General features: G+C 35.3%; 2 protein-coding genes across 2 annotated transcripts; both read left to right on the top strand.

Annotated features, from left to right (window-relative positions):
- Positions 1 to 354: 354 nt before the first annotated feature.
- LOC143615207 (ATP-dependent DNA helicase PIF1-like) lies at positions 355 to 6,751 on the top strand. Its single transcript, XM_077088389.1, has 5 exons — positions 355 to 708; positions 3,412 to 3,475; positions 3,628 to 3,722; positions 3,894 to 4,433; positions 5,561 to 6,751. The coding sequence occupies exons 1-5, from the start codon at positions 355 to 357 to the stop codon at positions 6,749 to 6,751; spliced, it is 2,244 nt and encodes a 747-aa protein (XP_076944504.1).
- Positions 6,752 to 9,040: 2,289 nt separating this feature from the next.
- On the top strand, positions 9,041 to 12,297 carry LOC143615206 (KH domain-containing protein At3g08620-like). The gene is made up of 7 exons (XM_077088388.1): positions 9,041 to 9,191; positions 9,306 to 9,394; positions 9,926 to 10,086; positions 10,250 to 10,375; positions 10,462 to 10,578; positions 11,037 to 11,180; positions 11,966 to 12,297. Exons 1-7 carry the CDS (start codon positions 9,103 to 9,105, stop codon positions 12,110 to 12,112), a joined length of 873 nt encoding a protein of 290 aa, XP_076944503.1. The 5' UTR covers positions 9,041 to 9,102; the 3' UTR covers positions 12,113 to 12,297.
- Positions 12,298 to 23,362: the final 11,065 nt, after the last annotated feature.

The raw sequence follows: 23,362 nt of genomic DNA on the forward strand, positions 1-23,362 counted from the left end.
TTCCCGATGTTAGACAACTAGATGATACTTATCTTGACTTATTTCGTGGTGAGAGTGCCATGAGTAAGTATTTCTTGAAAAACATTAGATGTTTCAATTCGATGTTTTCGTTTACGTCTATGGTAGGAAAGATTGATCATTCCATAAACATGGGCAATGCGCCATATACGTTTCGACTTAGCGGTGAATACAATCATTGCTTGGGAAGTCTTTTACCATTAGAAGGTTGTAAACCACAGTTTTGTCAACTTTACATTTACGACACTGAAAACGAGGTTTCTAACCGTCAGGGTGTTTTTGGGTAAATACTTTTAACCATAATCGTCCACTTTTGTGGGCAGTGATAATAATTCAATGGACGATGAGCTAGAGATGTATATTATTAATTATTTGAAGACGATGTTAGATGCAAATAATCATTTGGTCCAAGCTTATCAGATGGTAAGAGATTGTTTTAAAGAAAACCCACAACTCGATTTGAAGTTGCGTATTATTGGAACAAGACAACATGATGCGAGACAATATAACTTACCATCCAGTTCTGAAGTTGCCGCTTTAATCGTCGGTGATATTGGTCACGCTATCGACAACCGAGATATAATTGTTATCATGCAATCTGGTTTGTTAAAGCGTATTAGTGAACTTCATCCATCGTATACACCTCTTCAATACCCGTTGTTTCATCCTTTTGGTGAGGATGGTTATCAGGTTAATATACTTCATAAGAATGTTTCCTCTTCATCAAGCAGGACGAAAGAAGGTTACAATGTGTGAGTTTTTTGCTTATCATATTCAAGATAGGCCAAATAAGTTTTCAACCATGTTAAATGGTAGGCGTTTGTTTCAGCAAATTTTAGTTGACAAATATACGATGATTGAGGCTCAAAGATTACATTTTATACCCGGTAAACAACATGAAATTCGATGTGATACTTACCAAAGTTTACGAGGTATGCAATCTATTGGGAATACTGATGTGTCAACCGCTGGTCAACGTGTTATTCTACCATCCTCATTTACTGGCGGAGCAAGATATATGATGCAAAATTATTGTAAGGCCCCGTTACCGGTAGCCCTACTTTCGTGTTGGATTTACTCATAAACGCAGTTCTAAATATCAGAGTTAATTAAAACATTCGCGGAACATTAAAAACATTCAAACCATTACATTCCATAACCATAATTCTGGTCTTATCGAGCATTCATAGTCATTTAAAAACAAAACATAGTCTTTTAAAATAAAGCATCATAGCAAAATCTTGAGATGCCAGCTTCGTCCAACTCTGCCATGTGTCCTCCTCAAGCTACCTGCCTCATTCTACTCACCTGCGTGCATACTAAAAGTCAGCTACGCTGAGTGAGTTCTAGTTAATCACATAATCATACAATACCTTCTTACATTTCATACTTAACCTCTTAACTTTCTTTCATACACACATAAGTGCATATACTTTCATTCTTATTTTCATACTTTCTATACATACATAATCATACGTTTTAAAGAGCCTTTCGCCCTATAACCTCGCAGATATTATAAGGGTCTGGTCCCTAACATCACAGATATTATAAGGGTCTGGTCCATTTGTTTCGTGTAACTGCACCATACCTGTTCATACATGCTTTCCTTGACAATACGCGTAATCTCCGAAGAGCGTTCACGTACCATCATCATAACATACATACATTATGCATACATCATATATTCATACATACATCATATCTCTCATCATACTTATCAATCATGTCTTAACTACCACCTGACGGTTCATGCAATATCCGAAGATCGTTCACGCACCGTCAAGCAATCATCATACGTAAATCATACAAGGCATACACTTATCACTTAAGATAAGTGTATTCACTATCACATCGAGTATGCACACAGCCCCGAAAACATAACAAGGAAGTGGGGCTAGAAACTCACCTCAATGCGGTTGCGTTCACCGTTTACGGTTATCCCCTTCTTTAGCTGTGCGCGACTAACTGTATAATAATTATACATATCAATAACTATCACTACACATATCTCTTTCTAGTTTAATTATTACCCTCAACGAACGGGGGTCCGGGGGCAGCGCCCCTGGCAGCGGGGTTCTAGGGGCGGCAGCCCCTAGAGGGGTCCAAGGGACAGAGCCCCTGGCTGGGGTTAAGCTGAATAATATGCTACTTAAAAGTTCAAGGGCTTATTTGTAATTAAATCATTCTTTTCTAAGTCTAGGGATCATTCTGTCATTCTGTTAAACTTCTAGTTCGTTACTTATCCTTAACGAACTGACTTGCCATGACGAACTGGTTCTTGTAACGAATTGGACTTTTAACGAACTGGACTCTTAGCGAATCAGTCCATGTAGCGAACCAGTCCAAGTAGCGAATTGGACCTTCTAATTCGTTATCTCCTTTAACGAACTGGTCATAACGAATCAAGGGTAATTCGTTACCCTTTTCCCTTAACGAATCAAAGACGAATCATAGGCGAACTAGGGCTAGTTCGCTGTGTCCCCTTATGCGAATCGACTAACGAATCACCCTCAGTTCGTTAAGTCCCTATAGCGAATCACCCTCAGTTCGTTAAGTCCCCATAGCGAATCGCCCTCAGTTCGTTAAGTCCCCATAGCGAACTAGGGTTAGGTCAGGAATGTCAGAACATTCCCTGACATTCCCCTTAACCTCGTACCACTATTCCGGCGCCGCCTTTGCCGGAAAGCCGCCGGAAAACCGCGAACACGTCGGAAAAACGAGTTTTAACTCGTTTTTCACCGTTTTTCTTCCCGTTCGATCCAGATCTGAGCTAGGGTGGCCCCTAAGCTCATCATAGGTTCGGTTTATACCCGATTCCACCCGGATCTCGTGACTTAAACGGTTTAACGGTGTCGGCTCGTCGTTTCATGATTATATCTAACGGATTTAAGCTCCTACAACAAAATACTATCATACCTTGGGTCGGGATCCGTTTCTTCTTCTATATTTCGGCTAGAGTGAGAGAGAAACTAGAGAGAGAATCTTAAGTGTGTTTTTTGGATGGTGTAAGGGATATGTGTAAATGAATTAAATGGAGGATTAAGGGTATATATATTTTTGATCATGGGCTTAAGCCCATGGTCTTTCCTTCATTCCTCCATAACCCAAGTCCATAGCCCATATCCATTTACCCAACACAAGTCCATCTCGTATTCTATTCAACTAAACCGATAACGACCCGCTATAAAATAAACGAACTTTATTTTATTAATATAACCGAAAGTAGGATGTTACAATTATCTAGACGCTATGTGTCTCTGTAGATGGTTTGGCTATCCCGATTTTTTCATAACCATAACATGTAATCCCAATTGGCCAGAAGTTAAAATATTTCTTAAGGATACAACATTAAAGTCGGAGGATAGACCTGATATTTTATGTCGGCTTTTTAAGGTCAAACTTGATGCAATGATTAAATTGGTCAAGGATAAGTCTTTGTTTGGAAAGGTTCAAGCAGGTAATTTTATTTAATTTGATGAGTAAAAATTATAAACATGACCTACTTGAATATTTTACTTTCTATAGAGTTAAAAATCAATTTAAACAAACAGATAATTTGTTTAACTAATAAAAGTTGATTAATTTGTACTTTTATTATGTATGTTGCAGTTGTTTACACGATAGAGTTTCAAAAAAGGGGGCTACTGCATGCTCATATTTGCATATTTATGCATCCAGGTAGCAAGATTCATAATCCACAAGATGTAGATAAATTTATTTCTACTGAGATTCCAAACAAAGACACTGATCCAGACCTATAAAAGCTTGTATCTGATCATATGATTCACGATCCGTGTGGTGATGCTAATTCGAAGTGTACCTGCATGGTAAACAAAAAATGCTCAAAAGGTTTTCCTAAAATGTTTAATGATTAGACAGCTGTTGATTCGCAAGGTTTTCCGGTATACAAAAGAAGAGATAACGGGCAATATGTTGTTAAGTCAGATATAATGATGGATAACAGAACTGTTGTTCCATACAACAAGACTTTATTAAAACAATTTCAAGCACATATTAATGTTGAGTGGTGTAATCAAGATGGATCGGTAAAGTATTTGTTCAAATACATTAATAAGGGTCCAGACCGAGCAACAATTTCTCTTGTACAAAATAATAATGCTGATAATCCGGATCCTAATTTAGATGAAATCAAAGCGTTTTATGATTGTAGATATGTCTCTACATGCGAGGCAACATGGAGGATATTTTCATTTGATGTGCATTATAGGACTCCGTCTGTTATGAGACTTGCTTTTCATTTACTCGGTGAGCAACAGATAGTATATGGTGCTAACGAAGATATTGAAGATATTTTAAACAAGACAACTAATGCTTCTTCGATGTTTGCCGGTTGGTTTGAGTGTAATAAGAACCATGATCTTGCAAAAACTCACATACGCAGAGTTTCCAACAAAGTATGTTTGGAAAAAACAGTTACGTAAATGGGAACCTCGCCTAAGGGGTTTTGCAATAGGTAGAGTTCATGCTGTTCCGTCGGCATTCGACGAGGCTTACTATCTAAGGATATTATTAAATAAGGTTAAAGCCCAGAATGTTTTGAAGATATTCGAACAGTTGATGGAGTTGTGTTTGAAACTTTTCGAGATGCATGTTACAAAAGAGGTCTTTTAGATGATGACAAGGAATACATAGAAGCCATTGAAGAAGCAAGTCATACCTCTACCGGATATTATTTAAGAAATTTATTTGCTACAATGTTGATTACTTATAGTTTATCTAGACCTCATTTTCTTTGGGAAAGCACTTGGCAACTTTTAGTTGACGGTATACTATATAAACAACAAAAAGATCAAAATAACCCAGGTACGATTAACTCATTTTTTAATTTTTTCAGTTTTGGAAAATATGTAATATCCATTAATATTTCATAAATATTTATTTAATTAGTTTGTTTTTATTCATTTTTAGGTTTGATTCTTAATGAACAACAGTTAAAAACCTATCACTCCTCGAAATTGAATTTTTTTTTAATTTCAAACAACTCCAGTCTTAGAAGATATCAACAAATTCCATTTCCAGATATGGAGACAATTTCACGAGCAACTAATCCGTTAATGGTGGAAGAGCTCTCATATGATACTGAGACCATGAATAACGAATTTAATAATCTGTTTGATTCGTTAACAGATGAACAACGAGGGGTTTATAACGAAATAATGAGTGCTTTGATCGATAAAAAAGGTGGAGTATATTTTGTTTATGGTTACGGCGGTACTGGAAAAACTTATTTATGAAAAACCTTATCTGCATCGATAAGGTCAAAAGGAGAAGTTGTGTTGAATGTCGCTTCAAGTGGTATAGCTTCTTTGATTTTGGAGGGTGGAAGAACCGCACATTCGAGATTTTTAATACCTATTAATTTGACCGAAGATTCCATTTGTCCGGTAATATTACAACCCAGTTTATGTTATTTTTTATATTAATAATTTTTGAGTATATATGGGTTTATTTGTTATTCCAGTATCAATTTACTTTTAAATATCTTACTTTGTTTATGTTTTTTTATTCTTTCATAAAATAGGTTAAAAGAAATACCGACGTATATGAGTTATTGAAAAAAACAAGCTTAATAATTTGGGATGAAGCACCCATGATTCATAAGCATGCTTTCGAGGCATTGGATAGGACTTTAAATGATGTTATGCATGGTGATTCTGGTAATTCTTCTGAAGCCGTTTTTGGAGGTAAGGTTGTTGTTTTTGGTGGTGATTTTCGTCAAATTTTGCCCGTTGTAACCAACGGTACAAGAAGTGAATGTGTCAATGCTTGCATAAATTCTTCTTATATCTGGTCAAAATGTGAAGTTCTTAAACTAACTAAGAACATGAGGCTTACAGTTGATTGTCGATCTTCAGACGTTGAAAACATCAGAGAGTTTGCTGATTGGCTATTAGACATAGGTCAAGGAAACGTTGGTGGTCCAAATGACGGACAATCGGTTATTGATATTCCAGACGATCTTTTGATATTGAACTCAGTTGATCCCATGGGTGATTTAATAACCTTTGTATATTCTAATATATTAGATAGATTCAACGAACTTACTTACTTTCAGAATCGTGCATTGTTGGCACCTTTGAATGAGGTTGTTCAAGAAATTAATGAATGTATGTTAGCCATATTTCCTGGTGAAGAAGTCGAGTATCTAAGTTCCGACAGTTTAGCCGAATTTGAAGACGTTTCGGAGGATTTTGATCCACACTTGTACTCTCCTGATTTGTTAAATGGTTTAAAGATGTCAGGAATGCCCAATCATAGATTGGTCCTCAAAGTTGGTGTTCCAATCATGCTATTAAGGAATATTAATCATAAAAAGGGTTTGTGCAATGGAACGCGCCTTCAAGTTGTTAGTCTCGGTAGGCGTGTAATTGATGCTAAAGTTATCTCTGGTACGAATATAGGATATCGTATTCTAATTAGTCGAGTAACTCTTACACCAACTGATAAGAAACTTCCTTTTAGATTAAAAAGAAGACAGTTTCCTATCTCATTATGTTTTTCCATGACAATCCACAAGAGTCAAGGTCAATCTCTGTCAAGAGTTGGATTGTATCTTAAAGATCTAGTATTTTCCCATGGTCAGCTTTATGTTGCTTTGTCAAGAGTGAAGAGTCGAGATGGTATTAAGTTAGTGATACTCGACAAAGAATCAAAGCTTACAAATAAAACAACAAATGTTGTGTACAAGGAGATTTTTGGAAACGTAGAATGAAAACATAGTGAATTTGTCATGTCTTTGAAATTGTTCTATTCTACACTTTTTTTTTATGATGTAACTTTTTTTGGTCTATACTTTTTTTTTTCTATACTTTTGTTTGTTATCATATCTTAAAAATTGTTATTAAGTTATAAATAAATATTTAATGTTAATATATACAAAAAAAATCCGGGATTCAAATGTTTAATAACATGCCATTGTTTATATGAGTATTTCAATTTTAACTTAAAGTATTAAAAATTGTAAATATAATATTTAATAAAATATTAAAAATATAGGGTAACTATGCTTGATATACTCATTAGATAGATATAATGATTTACATCTTTGGAAAACTAAACCATCACTTCATTTTTGTATTTTATAATTATCAATTTAATTCATCATCATCATCTTCTTCTTCTTTTACACTCTAAAGGTTTTCATAACAAAAGTAATCGGAAAAAAATGTCTACCATTGTCAATTGGAAGTTCTCTACTGTTTTACGTAAGTATGAATTTCTGTTTAGCGATTTTCTCATGATACACAAAGATAATATTGAATCTGTGATGATGTTTGATAACCTCCTCAAACATCAGATTCATGAGATTGGTGTTCGGAAACTTTTACCATGTCTAGAGGAAACCAATCTCATAAATCTTTTACATCATTACCTTGCTGATCTTCACCAGGATATTTTACCGTTTGAACATGTTAGGGATTGGTATTTTTATCTTAATCAAAACAAAGTTGTTATAAAGTTTGAGAATGGCCAGTACAAAAATTTGAATCCTAAACAACTTTTGTCATGTGATGATTTGTTCCTTTTGAGAGAGCTAGATATGTTGAAGTTATCTAATCATAGAAATGAAATTGCACATGTTGAATTGGAAAGGGAGGTTGGTTTGAAGGTTAAATGGTTAGACGAGTGTGCAAACTATGAAAGTGATTATGATGGTTATCCGGAAAGTTTGTTGTCCGATGACGAAGGAGAAGGTAATATATTAATGCTTTAGATATTCTTCATAGATTTAATAAAAGAAGTATATTGTGAACATCTTTTTAGACCAACTAATAAGTATTTTTATGAACTTTAGATTGTAGGTTGTACCTAACAACTTAGTAATGCTTAGATGTTAGTAATTATTAAACATGTTGTTATGTTAAGTTTAATTTAATTGAATATCGTGTTGTTTTTAACACTTTTCAGGTTATTCGGTAGTGGAAGTTTATGTTTGTATAACTTTTGAAGACTTTGATGATGTTTTAATATCAAAGAAGATGTTTAGTGTTTTTGTTAATGTCTTTTGGTTGTTTTGTTTCAATTAACTTATTGTAACTTTGACGTTTGAATCTTAAGACAATGTAATTTTATAAATATTTTGGTAACAAAATATGAAGAAGTAGTATGTTAACTTAAATCTATGTATAAGTTGATTTTTTGTATTGACATGTTGTTCCACCCGCGTGTCACGCGAGTCTATACCATAGTGTTTAAATAAAGTAAAACTAAGCTTATTTAATACGGGGTGAAAATTTGTAATGAGACAAACTAAAAAGGAAATGTTGACACTTTCAAAGAGACGGGGGAGTAGTTTTTTTTAAACTACATTTATTTTACAATCAGTACTCCTAATTCTATAAAACTAATGGCAAAATTTCTTTTTAAGGACTCGAACTATGATTTTTAAAACTACATGATAAATATTTTAGAAATATCATTTAAAGAAAAACTTATTATTTCGATGAAAAGGAAATACAAAATGTAAAATATATAGTTACGCTGTTACGCACACGAAGTCACCATTATCACAACTAGTATAATAAAATAATTATTGAAAAATATAAATGTGTTAGTGTCAAAGGACATACCGTGAAAGAGAATTATAAAGGACGTCCATTGAAAAACGTTTAAACATAAATGATTTATTTTACTATAACAATTTCACATAAATATGACTTAAAATCACATAACCATATAATTTGAATTTTTCACAATTTCCTAATTTCCCTAAAAAAATTCTTCATCTCCCAATCATCATTTTGTGAAAACAAAACCCGGCAAAACAAATAAAAATGAATTAAACCTCACATTGTTATCCTTAAATATGTACATAATGATTGTTAGCATATTCACAACTTGAAGGACTATAAATATAAATTCACCCAACCAACCCCCATTTAAAAGAAGCCACTCAATTTTCCATCTTTCCCCAATTTGACATCTAAATATTTTATTTTTCGTCTTCAGGGTTCACTGCTCAAACCATCAAAAAGCGTGTTGTTGTTATCTTAACTCTCAACCCAGCCACCACTCTGGTTCACTCTGCGGCGGCCCTATTTGGGCTAAGCGCAAACCATAACCATGTCTAGTTTATACAGTCAAAACCTCAACTACTCACCTGCTAGAGCACCTTCTTCACCACATATGTGGACCAACCCAGATATTGAAACGTAATCTTTTTTTTTTTTGGTTTTTTGATGCTTACCCACTTGACAAAATTTGTTCTTTTTGCTAAATCCTTTAATCTTTGATTCATGCTGTTTATTGGTGTTATGTGTTTGCAGCTCTTACTTTGCAGAATTATTGGAAGAGAAGAAGAAGTTAGCCCCTTTTGTTCAAGTTCTTCCCATTTGCAGCAGATTGTTAAATCAAGGTTTGATTTTGTTTCACTTTTTGGATCTTGTTTTTAATTTGATTTAAATTTTATATGTGGGTATATTTTATTTTCAGTTGCTTTGCTTTTGTGTTCTTGAATCTTGAATTGGGATCATACATTTTGGATTTAGATGCTGGTTCTAAGATCTTTCATGTAATTTGATGAGAATTAGATGGATATATTATTGATTGTGTGGTCGATGTAAGTTTTACAAGAATATTAATGATGATGATCTTCACGCGGTTGTGTTATATTGCTTTCGGTGATATACATGTGGATGTTATGTCAATATTTTCATGCTGAATAAACGTAAATGAGTTGACCAATGCTGCAAAACGACAATTTGCTAGCTGTAACGGTGGTAAATGGCGTGATCATTTTCCTATTTTGAGAAACGTCGATAAGCTAGACCGCCTAAAACGCCCGTCACTTTTTAGAAAAATAAGAGTTAATGAATTTCTTTAGCGGTTTGAAATCTTTATAGAAAATGAATTCTTGGTATTATTCTTTTTTTTCCTATGTTTGCAGAGATGCTGAGGGTTTCAGGAATGATACAGAATCAAGGGTTTAATGATTATGATAGACTGCAACGGGGAAGCCCGAGTCCTCTAGATATTATGCCGGACGTTGCTGCTAAAAGTTTAGGTCGTTGGAACGGAAATGCGGGTTGGAGTCCTCTTCAACACGATGTAAGCTCATTTAAAGATAACAAAGTGTTGCTTTCGGAAAGAAATTATAAAACAAACATGTTTTAGAAAGAAATAAGACATTAAAGAACCGTGAATTTAGTTTTTGGTATTTGTTTACATCCTTTTTTTACCATCACTTAAATGTAGTTGACTTCAATTACAGCGGTTTGGGGGCCCACAAGGCTTGCCGCCGATTGACCCTCACTGGAACCCCGCACCAGCGAGCCCGAGTTCTTTTAACGCAAAGAGGGTGTTGCGCTTGGATATACCCGTCGACAGCTTCCCTAATGTACGTTACACTCCTCGAATTCCAAAAAATATTTCTAACATTTTATTTTCTCAAAAGCTCATAAAAATTTGAATTTTGTTATTTAGTTCAACTTTGTCGGGAGGCTTTTAGGTCCACGTGGAAATTCCTTAAAGCGAGTCGAAGCTTCTACCGGATGTCGTGTGTTCATCAGAGGAAGGGGTTCCATAAAAGACCCCGAAAAGGTAACGGAACTCCTCCCTTCGTTTGTCGGTCCCATTAAAACAAGACCCACAAAACAATAATGGAACAAACCAGACGTGGCAATTTCAACCCATTTATATACGAATGGGTTGATTTGGGTTGTGTTTTATGTGGCAAATGAGAAAAATAGAATAAAAGCTAAAAGGTTCATAAATCCTTTAATTTAATAACTTAGATGTATAGTTTAACGCACTAATTGTTTTCATATTTTTTTATGACAAAAAATGGTTCTGGCTAGGGGCTTTCCTCGGTTCGGACATGGGTTTATTCGGTTTTGAAATCTAAATTAGAAATGCGTGCAACCGAACCGTGAACATGGGATTTAATTTAAACGACCTAAATTTTCCCACTTCTAGAATAAACAGATGAAAACAAGTCGAGTGACTGACCTAAATAATTTGTCTTATTATTAATTATTTGTTTGTGGGTGTGTGAAAAGGAGGAGAGTTTGAGGGGGAGACCGGGCTATGAGCACCTTAGCGAACCGCTACACATATTAATAGAGGCGGAAATGTCTGCGAGTATAATTGATGTACGTTTGAGACAAGCGCAAGAAATCATTGAGGAGCTTCTCAAACCCGTGGTATATTTTCTTTCATGCTGCATTACTTGTACATTGTGCAGAAGCTATAGTACGTTGATTCTTTCCTTAACCTAGAGCCGTTCACAGTTCGATTCATCCGGTTTTAAATGACGTGTCGATTTGGTTCAACAATCGGCTCACGCTAGTAGGACTGCTCATTAAGCTTGCGGCTTGCTTGAAAAAGCTCAATCGAAAATGCTCGTTTGTAAATGAGCCGAGCCGGCTCAGAATGTAAGCGAGCCATGCCGAGCTGGCTCGGTTTGTAAACGAGTTGAGCGAGTCGGCTTGGTTTATAAACGAGCCGACCCGAGCCAGCCAGGGTTGGCTCAACTCGTGGCTTGTTTAAATTAAACCCCATGTTTATTTAATAAATTGTAGTAACAACTAACACATATAAAAATATATCAATCAATTAATCACGCATACCTAGTAAAATCCCACCAATAGCGCAGCTATAAGCAGAGTATGGGATGTGGGCAAAGCATACCTCTATCCCCAAGAATAGAGGGGTTTGTTCTCGATAGAGCCCAAGTTCAACCTGGCCCGGGTCATATACAACTCTAGTTCACGGTTCTGTTGGGCTGGTTTTGACGAAAGTTTTGAGCCCGAATGCATAACTAGAGTTTTGTAAAACTCAAACCATACCAGTTGGCTGGCTGGGTCAGCCATGCCTACCAAACCATATAATGTACTAATATCGGTCTAACCGCCCGATTTCCCTCGGTTCAAGTGGTTCGGTAGATTTTAATAATTTATGAACACCCTACTTTGAATTTGAATTACAGGATGAATCTCAAGATCTGTACAAAAGGCAACAATTAAGAGAGTTAGCTATGCTAAACAATAACTTTCGGGAGCACAGCCCGCAACCGAGAGGCAGCGTGTCGCCTTTCGGTTCAAGCGGAATGAAGCGGGCCAAGACAGGATTCTGAGGACCCTGACCGGGTTCGTTTAACTGAAAGATGAAACAAGGGTTACTAAAACAGTTTGATGTAGGGTTTTTTGTATTCTTTTTAATAATGATAATTTGTGTTTTTTTTTGGTTTGATTTGTAGTTGTTTGGGACTTTAGTTGCTTGCAAAAGAAGAAACAGTTATTGGATTTATTTGTTATCGACTTTATTTTGAAGTATATTTTAATAGTGTAAGTGATGGTGTCAAGTTTATGAACTTGGTGATTTATCATGCTGCTGGTATTAAAATAGTTTGTGACATGTTAACTTATTCCCATTTTTTGGACAGACTTAATATACTAGAATTAGAATACATACGTTAGTGAAAATAAAATGAAAAAGTAAATGAATTCACTAGTCAAGTTGTTCTTGAAATTTTTAAAATTAAGCCAATTACATTATTATTCTTATAAATTAAACAAATTTCTGTTTTATCTTTTTTAACTTAAGGGGTGTTTGGGATTCCTTATTTTATCTTCTTACAATATTGTAACTTATGAAACTTTTTCTCCTACAGTATATGCAATATCAAACACCTTATTAATTATTAAAAAGTTTATAAGTTATAAGTTGACGAAAATAAGCAATTTCTAACACCCCTTAAAATAAAGAAGTCATAAATATTCCGGGACTATGCAGTTCGGTTTGGACCGAGTATCTGGATATATAAGGCGGGACTAGATTGATAAAACATATTCGGTTTTGATTGTAGTCCAACTTGAACACAAACCTGAAAAGAGACCGAAACTGAAATTACCTACCTATATTGGTTTGGTCCTTGCTTTTGATTCTAAGTTTTATGATCAAAATGAACATGCAAATAACTTTTTTATATTATTGTTTTCTTTAATTTTAATATTCATGATTATGCTATAAATAATTATGCAAAAAATATAAGTTGCATGCAGGCTATGTGTAGTGAAAGGGCGGACGTTTTGTGTCATGTGGCGTCCAGTCAACAAAGTGAGCAAAGTGTGAGTTTTTGTTTTAGGGGTGTAATAGTGTTGTAGCCCTATATATATCACACACACACATATAATATTAATAAACACACGCACACCCGACGACAAATAGTCATCGCCCCACCCATTGTCGCCCCATTTCTCGCCCACTGGCGCGGTGTTCTCGCTCCCAAACCCAAATTGTTGCCCAATTGTGCCGCCCGCTACACATACCCTAACAATAAAAATAAAACATAATACATGGTTGTGTTTTAATATTGTTCTCGACATTAAGCTATAAATATTGTTGAATACAAAATTATGTTCGAAGTAGAGTACTTTTTGTTGAATACAAAATTGTGTTCAAACTAGAGTACTTGTTTTAATATTGTTCTCGACGTTAAGCCATGTGAATATCGGTATCATAACGAGCTGAACCGATTTTAATTGAAAAACATCGATACTTGATACCAGTATCACCGTTACTCAAAGTAATTTCGAGTAAACAATTTCAATACCAATATTGATATCAAGTACAATTCAATAATTAAACACTCCTACAAAAGAAAACAACTTGAATAAAACAACCAAAACAAAAGAACAGTTAAAAAACAAAACCAATAAAAACCCTAAAAACAGGTTCTTTTTTATTTTAATCGTGTATGATAAATAAATTAATAATACGGATATAAATAAGAGTTTCCAATAACATTTTTTTATATAATTATGATGTAAACAATATGAATATAAAAAATAAAAGTTATATCTTATTTTAATCAATAAATTTAAGTTAGGAGTGGGAAATAATATGAGTAGGTTTGGCGAAGAGTTTTTTGGAGCTTTAAGCTACAGGTTTCTAAGAAAAAGTTCATACTCAATAAAAAGTCTTGTTTGGTTGAATGAGCTTAAAGCTTTTAAGTTAGAAGAAAAAGCTCCATATTGAAACGCTCATAATTGTAGCGTTTAAAGGAACTACAAGCTTTTAGGGTTTATAATACAATGGAGAATCTGGGATAATACTTACCATCTTCTCATGCATAGAACCCTAACAACATGATTTGTTTTATCAAGTAGAATTCTCCTCAGATAATTATTTCTTCTCTTTTTCTTTAATTACAATTGTATACAACAATAATAAAACTATTCTTTATTAATCAAAGCAATATGAACTTATGATTTATGAACAACTTTCTTTTAAGTAATTAAAAACTTGAGTTGATTTTTGATCTAATTTACGGTTGTCTGTGTTTGTGTTTTAGTTTTGATTTAGCCATTTAGGTTATAATTTTGTTTCCTTACGACTGATTTAGGTATACAGTTTAGGTTTATAAATCCTTATTCACAAAATATAAGGTTTTGTTTCATGGTGGTGGTTGTCCTATCCCAGAAAAATTCATAGATTTTTATTTGTTTTGATATTGGGTGGTGGTTGGGTATTCGTTTTAGAGATAGGGTAGCAAAAATATCCAAATACTCCTAAAAACCGCCCACGGGTGAAGAGAACTCCCTCAAAAGTCACCCGCGGAACATATTAATCACCGCATAACTCAAGTTAGAGGAAGAACAATAACAAGAACCAGATACTATCTGTGGGAGAATCCAGGTACCCTCAATAGTCATCCGCAGGGTATTATTCCCACCCGGGAAGATGACCAGAAGGTGACATCAGAAAGACAGCTGTAATTAACTAACTTCCTTCTAGGAGATTTACTAAGATCTTTCCTTGGAAAGCACGAGATGTAACAACCAATGAGAGAAGGACAGGTGGCGGGTTTGTTATAATGGTGCACATGGAATTTAAGCTCGTCCAATCATATGAGGACACGTGTCCAGGTTATTACAAAGGCATCTTCTAGAAAGAGACAGTTGGACCAATAATATTCCCTAAACCCTTCGGCTATAAATATATTCATCATCTTCATGAGGTATTCATTCACTCTCGCTCCCGATTGATCACTCAATCTATCTATGTCGTAACCCACACAAAGAGTGTTTACAGGAAGGTTAACGACGCTGCTAGATTGAAGAAGAATAATAGTGTATTAAAGGCGGAATCAATAACACACTAGTTGTTGCTTGAAGAACAAAATAAAGACACTAACACACACAAATTCACTCAAAAGATTTCTATAAATAGTAAGTCGATTACAAAACAGAAATCATTAGGGTTCTAAGAAAGTAATGATATGATCCTAGGCAGAATATCCGTAAGAATAAGTCAGCCGTCAAATCGTTGTCAATCAATTTAGGTGTGTGTCAAGCGTCTGTTCTTAAGGCGTGCCCTGGATCATTCTATTTATAGGCTTGCCACCTGACAGCGCTGTCATACCTTTCTAGAAACCCTAATCATTAATACATATTCAGAAAATCATATTACAAAATATACTAAGTGTAAAACAGGTCTTCGGGTAGACTATGTGTCTTTAATAGTCTTCGAGTAGACCTGGTACCCTTGAAGTGTGCTGGTGAACAGTTCTCTGGGTAGACTTTACTTGGAGTATCTAAGAAAATACTCACCTAGCATACTTCAATCTTCCTGACCATAGAAAACTTTGCTTGATATGATCCCAACGAGCAAACTATTCTTCATGAGTCCCTTCAACTCTTTGTTAAATAATAACTTATTAAGCAAACCAAAGTGTGCTAGTAGCACTGTAGCTTGCACGGAGTTGAAATTTGCTAGAGAATGTCCTTTAAATGTTTCTTGAATAACTTTCCCAAAGCATCCTCAGACTACTGTTTATTAATCAAACCTGGCTAGATCTTCCAAATTACTTGGCTTTATTAGCTTGGTTTAGTCAAGAGCTTGCTAGTAACCAAACTATGCTTGACCTGAAGAACACCTTGCTAGACAAAGTGAAATCTGCTCGGATTATCACTTAGGAAGACTTCAAGAAGATAACTCTACCCGAAGACAAAATACATTGCTAGGCTTAAGTAAAAGCTTGCTCGGAAATCCAAGTGTGACCGATGTCTATACTTAGCCGTTTTCAGGGAGGTTGAGAAGATTCCAATATTCCTTTAGTTCATTTTCTCATCCCAACAAACTCCCCCTAGATTGGAACACTTAGCTGTACCAAAACACCTCTATGGTTACATACATTTAAATTAAAATACACATCAAATCTAAATTCAAATTACATAACAAAATCAAATATTACAAAGTGAGAATTCTGTCTAGTCGACATTACAAAGCAAAGCCTAATCTAAACATGATCTTCATCTTCTTGAGTTGTTGGCTGCTTGTCTTCTTTAAACTCTCACTCCTCCTGCCTTTTCCTTAAAGATAAACAGTTGCTGTTGATGAGGATTATTTTCAGGAATTGTCTAGTACGTTATATCTTTCATATCCTCATCATGAAGGAAAGTTAGGTCTTCATCGTTCTTGATTGTACCCAATATACCAACTGAGTTCCTGAGAATGTAGAAACCATTGTTCTCATCATAGTCAATTCTTGCTATTCTATCATTCTGCTGAACTTCATGGTTGGGTCTTCTCATACTTATGCATGTCATCATGTTGGCCAGAGGATTATTGTTCATTACTCTGGAAATGTATCCAAATTCAGCACATCTAATGTCACTAATCCTCTTGCCTCTCCTTGTCTTTTCATTCGCCGTTAACTTCCATTTTTCTTTTGATTTAACAAAGGAAATCCCATCCTTGTTTCACTTCTCAAATATTTAGACAGCTCATTCTGCTGCCTGCCTGCAAGCCTGTTTCTATCATCATAGTCATATAATTCCACGCTTGCCATCTTTTCTAATTGCTCCCTCTTGTACTATGCAAATTCTTCTCTGAAAATATTCTCTTTCAGTTGTTTACTTTCCAACACTACATTCAATGTCCGAGAAACAGATTCATAGAACAGCTTTATAGGTAGGTCCATATCAGTTGGTGGCCTTTCTTGTCTTTGTTGTGTAATTCTGCTTGCAAAACTCTGTCCTCTTGAAGAACTTTGTCCTCTTGAAGCTGAAGGCCTTGTTGGAACAGCTTTCCTGGGTTTAGTGGCCCTGTCTAATCCAAATTTCTTCTCATATACGGAGATCACCATCTCTGCTGGCATATTCAATAGAGTTACAAGATTTTCACCTCCATCTCTGAATAATCTGCCAATCATATCCATCATATTTTCATCCCAAGCTGACCGGCTGGTGCAAACTTTACTCTACTAGGTCCAGCTATGAAGCTTCTTGGGTTTCTTTGCTTTTCCAACAACTTCTCATATTCAGTCTTTTGTTTATAAAACAACTCCTTCAATTGGGCCTTTCCCAACATATCAATAACATTTTCTTTCATACCCTTGTTTTTCATTACTTCCTATAGGGTCTTGATCATCTCATCATCTTCCCATGGATCCCTGTGTTCAACAGGTTTCGGTTTGACTTGTATAGGGACACATGGTTTTGATGCTTCAACATTTTCCAGATTATTCTTTTCAAGCTCAGACATGTATAAAGCCAGTTTGTTTGTTCTGCTCACGCCTTCAAGTTCACTGAGCCTCCCATTTGCTTCCATCAATCTATACAACAACTTTAATTGTTCATTTTCCCATTTCTTCTTCTTTTCAATTTTGCTCTTTTCAGCCAGGGATACAAGTCTTCATTTCTTGGTAGATGATTCTGGTTGATCTTTCATTGATAGTCTTCTAAAGTGAGATTCAACCTTTTCCTTTGTAAGACTGTCAACCAACTCTGGAGCCATTCCCTTATCAATCAAATATTTACACTTTTCACCAAATCTCTTTGACAATTCATTTATCTTTTCAGTTTGTTTTATTTCCTTTGCCAATCTCTCCTTCTCTTCTTTCTCAATAGTTTTTTCTAGTTACATTGTAATTTCTTTCCAAATCATGAAAATTCATTCTGCTTAAATCCTTCTCATTCAATCCATGCCTTCTCAAATATTCTCTATACTTCATTGAATCTTTATTTTTCTTTTCAATCCTCTTCCTGATTTCATAATCTTCTTTATTAACCATCTTTTGCAACTCCTCATCAGATAAAGAAGCCAAATCTTCAAATTTGTACCCGTGTCTTATCAGACTCACAATTAGAGGATTATTCCTCCTTGCATCATCAAAACTTTGTTGTATGTTCTCCCTCTGTTCATCAATTATTTCAATTTGATGTGAGACAACAGTTTTAACAGTTTCAGCTTTATCAGCTTGTCCATCATCATTATTATCATCATCATTACTATCATCATCAGTATAATCATTGTAAATATTATCATCATCATCTTCAGCAGCACTCTCATCAACTTCTGAATCATCATCTTGTTCAGTTGAATCATCAAGTGCATCAATTCTTGGCTCATTAAGATCAGGTTCAGCATCAGGCATGCCAACCTGAATAGGAACAACCATTACATGGCTTGTGTGTTCCTTGGGGCTTTCAACAGTATATTCAGTTTCATCATATTTAGCCCTTTTCTTCATTACCTCATCATCATTTTCATCATATTCATCATTTCTGAACCTCTTCCTTGTATTTTTGTTTCCAAATTTGGCATCATCCTCACAGCTCCGTTCAGAAGGGTTTTTCTCAATATCTTCTTCAATTTGTTTCACCCATTTCTTTGTAGCTATAGTTATAAGAGGTTCTCCAACCTTGTCAGGTACCATCTGCTTGATAGGTTCATCATGTGTAGTTTCAGCAGTGGTTGGGTTTTCTGATTCAACAAACTTACTAATAACCAAAGCTAAGGTATTGTCAACCTTCTCAGCTTGTTTCATCTTTATAAAGACCTCAATTACTTCCAGGTTAACATCATCATTCTGATCAAGAGTCTTGCCAATGTTTGCTTGTTCAATCAACGATTCTTGCTCAGCCAGCTCTTCTGCAGTCATGGTCTGGGCAATAAATTCCCTTTCCATTGTTTCTCTCACTATATTGGCCTGCCTCTTGGCAGCATGTACATTTTCATCCTCTTCATATTCATCAGTTACATCCTGTGTATCAACAGGCCATCATCAGATTCAGCTATAGCTTTCCCGTTTTTTTTTCTTATTCTTTCTTCTTCAGATTGAGTGGGAAAATTGTCAATCTCATCCTCCAATCTCTTTAATTCCTCTTCATCAGCCACAATTTCGTTTTCCTTTCTTAACAAATCATCATCAAAATCTCCATACAGGGTATTCAAATCATCATTATCCTGCACAACCTTCTTGGAACTTTCTTTAATTGTTTCTTGATCAGTCAGAACCAGTTTCTCAGTTGCTGCACCTTTATCCATCAATACATCAGTTAAAACATCATTAGCAACAGTATCAATTGCTATATCAGTAGCAACGACATCATTTTCTATGCCTTCTGTTGTCGGAATATTTTCAGTAGATGTATCATTCATATCAACATCATCTTCATTCACTAACTCCTTTTCTCCTTCTTCAGTCATCGCATTCTTCTTTGTTAATATATCCTGAGCATCATAATTTTGCTCACCTCCATCCGAGTCATCTCCTTCATAACTTTCATCATCACATGCTCTTTCACTATTATCACTCTCATCAACATTAGTATCTCCATAAACATTAGAAATGTTTTTCAATCCATCATCCTCAATCACAACCTCAGCATCTACCATCTCCTCATCTTCAACAGTGGCAACTGGAACATTCTCCCCCTGTTTTGGTACAGCTGAGGTCTTCTCAACCTCAGCCTCCAGGGCTTGAATTTTCAATAGAGCTTGGGCCAAATGTTCTTTCAAATCAGCATTTTCCTTCAACAAGACTTCATTCCTCCCCCTCACATCAATGTTTTCACATATAAGATTCAGGTTTCTTCTGATCAAAAAGGTATTATTGGAAGGAGTCTAAGTAGGTATGTCTTGTAAAGGATCAGGTATTTCAGTGTGAGTTTGGGCAGTGTCAGTGGGTGGACTTGGGGTATGGATGGGTGGTGTTTGGAATAGAGGTGTAGATGTATGTTGTGAAGCTTCAAAGGTTTGGGAATGGGCTGGGGATTGGATTGGTGTGGATGGGAAGCTTAGTAAGTGAGTGGGAATTGGTTGAGGAATGTAAGGTTCATGTATGTTGTGGCTTGGGTCATGAATAAAGGTTTGGGTTTGGGTTAAGGGTTGGTCAGAGGTTTGTTCATTTTGGTCATGTATTTCAGGTGGGCTTTGGGTATGGATAGGTGGTGTTTGGATTGGTGGTGATTGGTTAAGTTGGTCATAGGGTGGTGAGAAAGGTGGTGTGGCTGGGGGTGTAGGTTAGGGTGTGGTTGGTGGTGAGGGTATATGCACATTCTCCCCCTGAACTTGTTCAGCAACAATATTTCCTCCTTAAACTCCTCCTTCTCCCCCATCTCCATCAGAATCATTATCATCAACATCCATCTCATCCTCCTCTTCCTCCTCAGAGGTTAACTCTGGTACATGTATTATATCCGCATCATGATCAATTAACCACGGAAGAATATCAAACTCAGCATGTGGGTTAAAACGGCTTGTGCTTGCCAATGTAGCAATTCTTTTGTAAACATTAGGATTCTGAAGCACATGAGTGGTTCCCATCGTGGGTAAATCTTGTAATACTTGGTTAAAGATAATCTGGAGGAATCCGGGATAGGCTAAGAATTTTTCTTTGTTAGGCTTCCACATCATACTGACCATTCCTTCAATGATCATCTTTGAGAAATTAAATGGAAGGTCATAAACAATTGCAACTGTTGCATTCGCCAAATCCCAACTCATATGAGTCCATGATCCCTTCCTAGGGGCAAAAACCTGAATGATGTGATGAATCAAAAACCAATATAAGTTTGGGAACATTCCCTTTTGTAACTGTCCTTCCTTTACATTCCCTTGATAACCCATGGTTTGCGTGAAAATATTCAATAGATGATCGGTTGTAAAATTTATCGGGTTATGGTCATCATCGTGTAACTGTAGACATCTACGAATCAGTCTTTCAGTAACCCGTATCTCGTGAGTTGCAACGGTAGCATCCAAACGCCTACCATCTTGATCATCTATCAGTTCAGCAGAGCGCCAGAAATCCAAAAGATGATTCCTATAAAGTACCAGGCACTCTGTCAAGGCAAATTGAATATTGGACCTTTGTAGCCACCTGATCATGTATGCCACATCCTCATTGTTTGGATTTACTTGCAACAGAGCACACATGTTATGCTTGTGCTTAAATGGATATGTCGGTTCATCATCCGCCATATCTGTTCAAACAAAAACACATTCAAAGCACATATTAGTCATAAAGTTCATATCTTTGAATATTTATAAGTTATAATTTGAAAAAGTAGAGAAGAAATGTCATTAAGAACCTGTGCTTTGACAAATTTATAACCTACATAACAAACAGAGAGTTAGTAAATATGAAGATTAAATGCCCATAGTTACATAATCGTTGTCAGAAAACACTTAAATGATGTACCGAGTCGGATTGTGTGGGCTGACTAATTAGGGTTAGGATTTTGAGTTTATTGAATTAAGTCGGTTGAGTTTCTGAAGCGAGAGCGAAAGTGGAAGGAGAGAGAAATGAAAATGTTAAGAATTTCTCAAACTCCCTCTTTTATACATTTTTGAAAGTGGGTTTTATTTGCCTTTTGTCTTTTAGTGAGTAAATAGCTGTCAAACAGTAACATTATTCTTGTAAATATATTTTCAATTCAAACCTTTTCTTGATAATGTTTTCACATTTGAAACCTTGCTCATTAAAGCATATTTTTATAGACCTTACTCGAAAAGTATATCCACTTAAGTTTTCTTAGTTAATCATATATTAACAACCTTGCTTGTTCTTCTGAATAACTCAAACCTTACCCGAAATTTCATAATCAGTTAGCAAATATTCAATCAAGTATACTTTTAACCAAAGTATGCTAGATATACTTCAAGAATACAAAGTGTGCTAGAGAGGGACTCTGATCACAAAGTGTACTCGGAATGTATAGATTTGAAATTACCAAGTATGTTAAGAAAACACTTGAAGATCTCAAAGTGTGCTCAAAACATAAAGTGTGCCCGGAAAACAAAGTTTGCCCGAAAACACTTGTAATTTCAAAAAATCATACTCACAATCATGAACTATGCTAGAAAAAAACTTATAACATTTAAGAACATCAAAATTCTCAGAATATTCATACAACAATCACATAGCTTGCTAGAATTATCTAAACAACCTATAAAACAGTTAAGTTTGCTAGAAAGTTCAGAAATCAACAAAGCTTGCTAGTAAACAATGTAATCATTCATATCAGATAGCTTACTAGTAAATAGTTGTAATCCTAAACAAAACAATAAAGTGTGCTAGACACTACAAACTATATAAAAGCTTGCTAGAATTAACATATTCAAATTCCAAGTATGCCCGAAGGAGTTAAACTTCAACTAAAACAGTCAAGTCTACCCGAAAGAATGTAAGAACATCAAAGCATGCCCGAAATAGATATACTTAGACAAAAACATCTAAGTGTGCTCGGAATAATTGAAAACATCAAACCTTACCCGAAAATACATATTCAAACCTTTTGAAGGTAAAATGCAACTCATTTTGACTTAAACCAAATATCAAACATATTTATCAATAAAATTCATTGTTTAAGAGCAAATGGTGCATTTAGAGATCAAATTTCAGTTATCTTTCCTTTCAAATGATTTTCTTTCCTTTTCTGAAAAGATCTCAATCATGGGACCATATTGACTAAGTTGCTTCTCAATACTTCATTCAAAGCATCATTATGACAGTTTAGATAGGTTAACAACAGGTCTAGACTTAGCATGAATTTCATTTCTTTGGTGATATGATTAAGGTTCATTTAAGATGCATAATACTAAATGGATAACACATATTTCTTTCTGATGCTCCATATCTATTCTCAAGGCTTATTTGGCTTTCTCCAGATCACCCCGAATTGACTCTGACCCCCTGATATGTGGTCAAAATTTTTTAATGACAGAACAGTTTAAAGATTTAGATATTTCTTTTCAAGTTTTACAAACATATGTGAGGTTGAACATTGGACTTATAGGCCACACAAGTTGGACTTACATGCCTTTCATTCGGAATGTTTAAAGGACTTATATGATTGCCTCCACCCCTGTAGTTCTAAAATTAACCTTCATGTTTGCATTTCTCTTTATAAAAATTTGTGAACACTTATCAACTTTTGGTTGAGTAAATATTTAAAATAGTCTAGTTCACAGTTGTTTTTGTCATTCTCAAATAAGATATTTCATTTTTGGTGACCAAATACCAACGGGATCTTGTATGACTGGATATTCACTTTTCTGCCCATCATTCGGATATATGTATATTGGAACATGC

This window comes from Bidens hawaiensis, unplaced genomic scaffold (assembly GCF_021521415.1).
Source record: "Bidens hawaiensis isolate Kalapana, Puna unplaced genomic scaffold, B.hawaiensis_p1.1 tig00042273_1, whole genome shotgun sequence".
NCBI lineage: Eukaryota > Viridiplantae > Streptophyta > Magnoliopsida > Asterales > Asteraceae > Bidens > Bidens hawaiensis.

Bases quoted from the DNA above. Each gene is read 5' to 3' on its own strand.
- LOC143615207 (XM_077088389.1), top strand. From the start codon at position 355: ATGGACGATGAGCTAGAGATGTATATTATTAATTATTTGAAGACGATG. The intron at 3,723-3,893 runs GTAGATAAATTT...TTTAATGATTAG, and splicing joins AGATTCATAATCCACAAGAT to ACAGCTGTTGATTCGCAAGG. The intron at 4,434-5,560 runs GTATGTTTGGAA...TTCATAAAATAG, and splicing joins TACGCAGAGTTTCCAACAAA to GTTAAAAGAAATACCGACGT.
- LOC143615206 (XM_077088388.1), top strand. From the start codon at position 9,103: ATGTCTAGTTTATACAGTCAAAACCTCAACTACTCACCTGCTAGAGCA. The intron at 10,376-10,461 runs GTACGTTACACT...TTTGTTATTTAG, and splicing joins CCGTCGACAGCTTCCCTAAT to TTCAACTTTGTCGGGAGGCT. The intron at 11,181-11,965 runs GTATATTTTCTT...TTTGAATTACAG, and splicing joins AGGAGCTTCTCAAACCCGTG to GATGAATCTCAAGATCTGTA.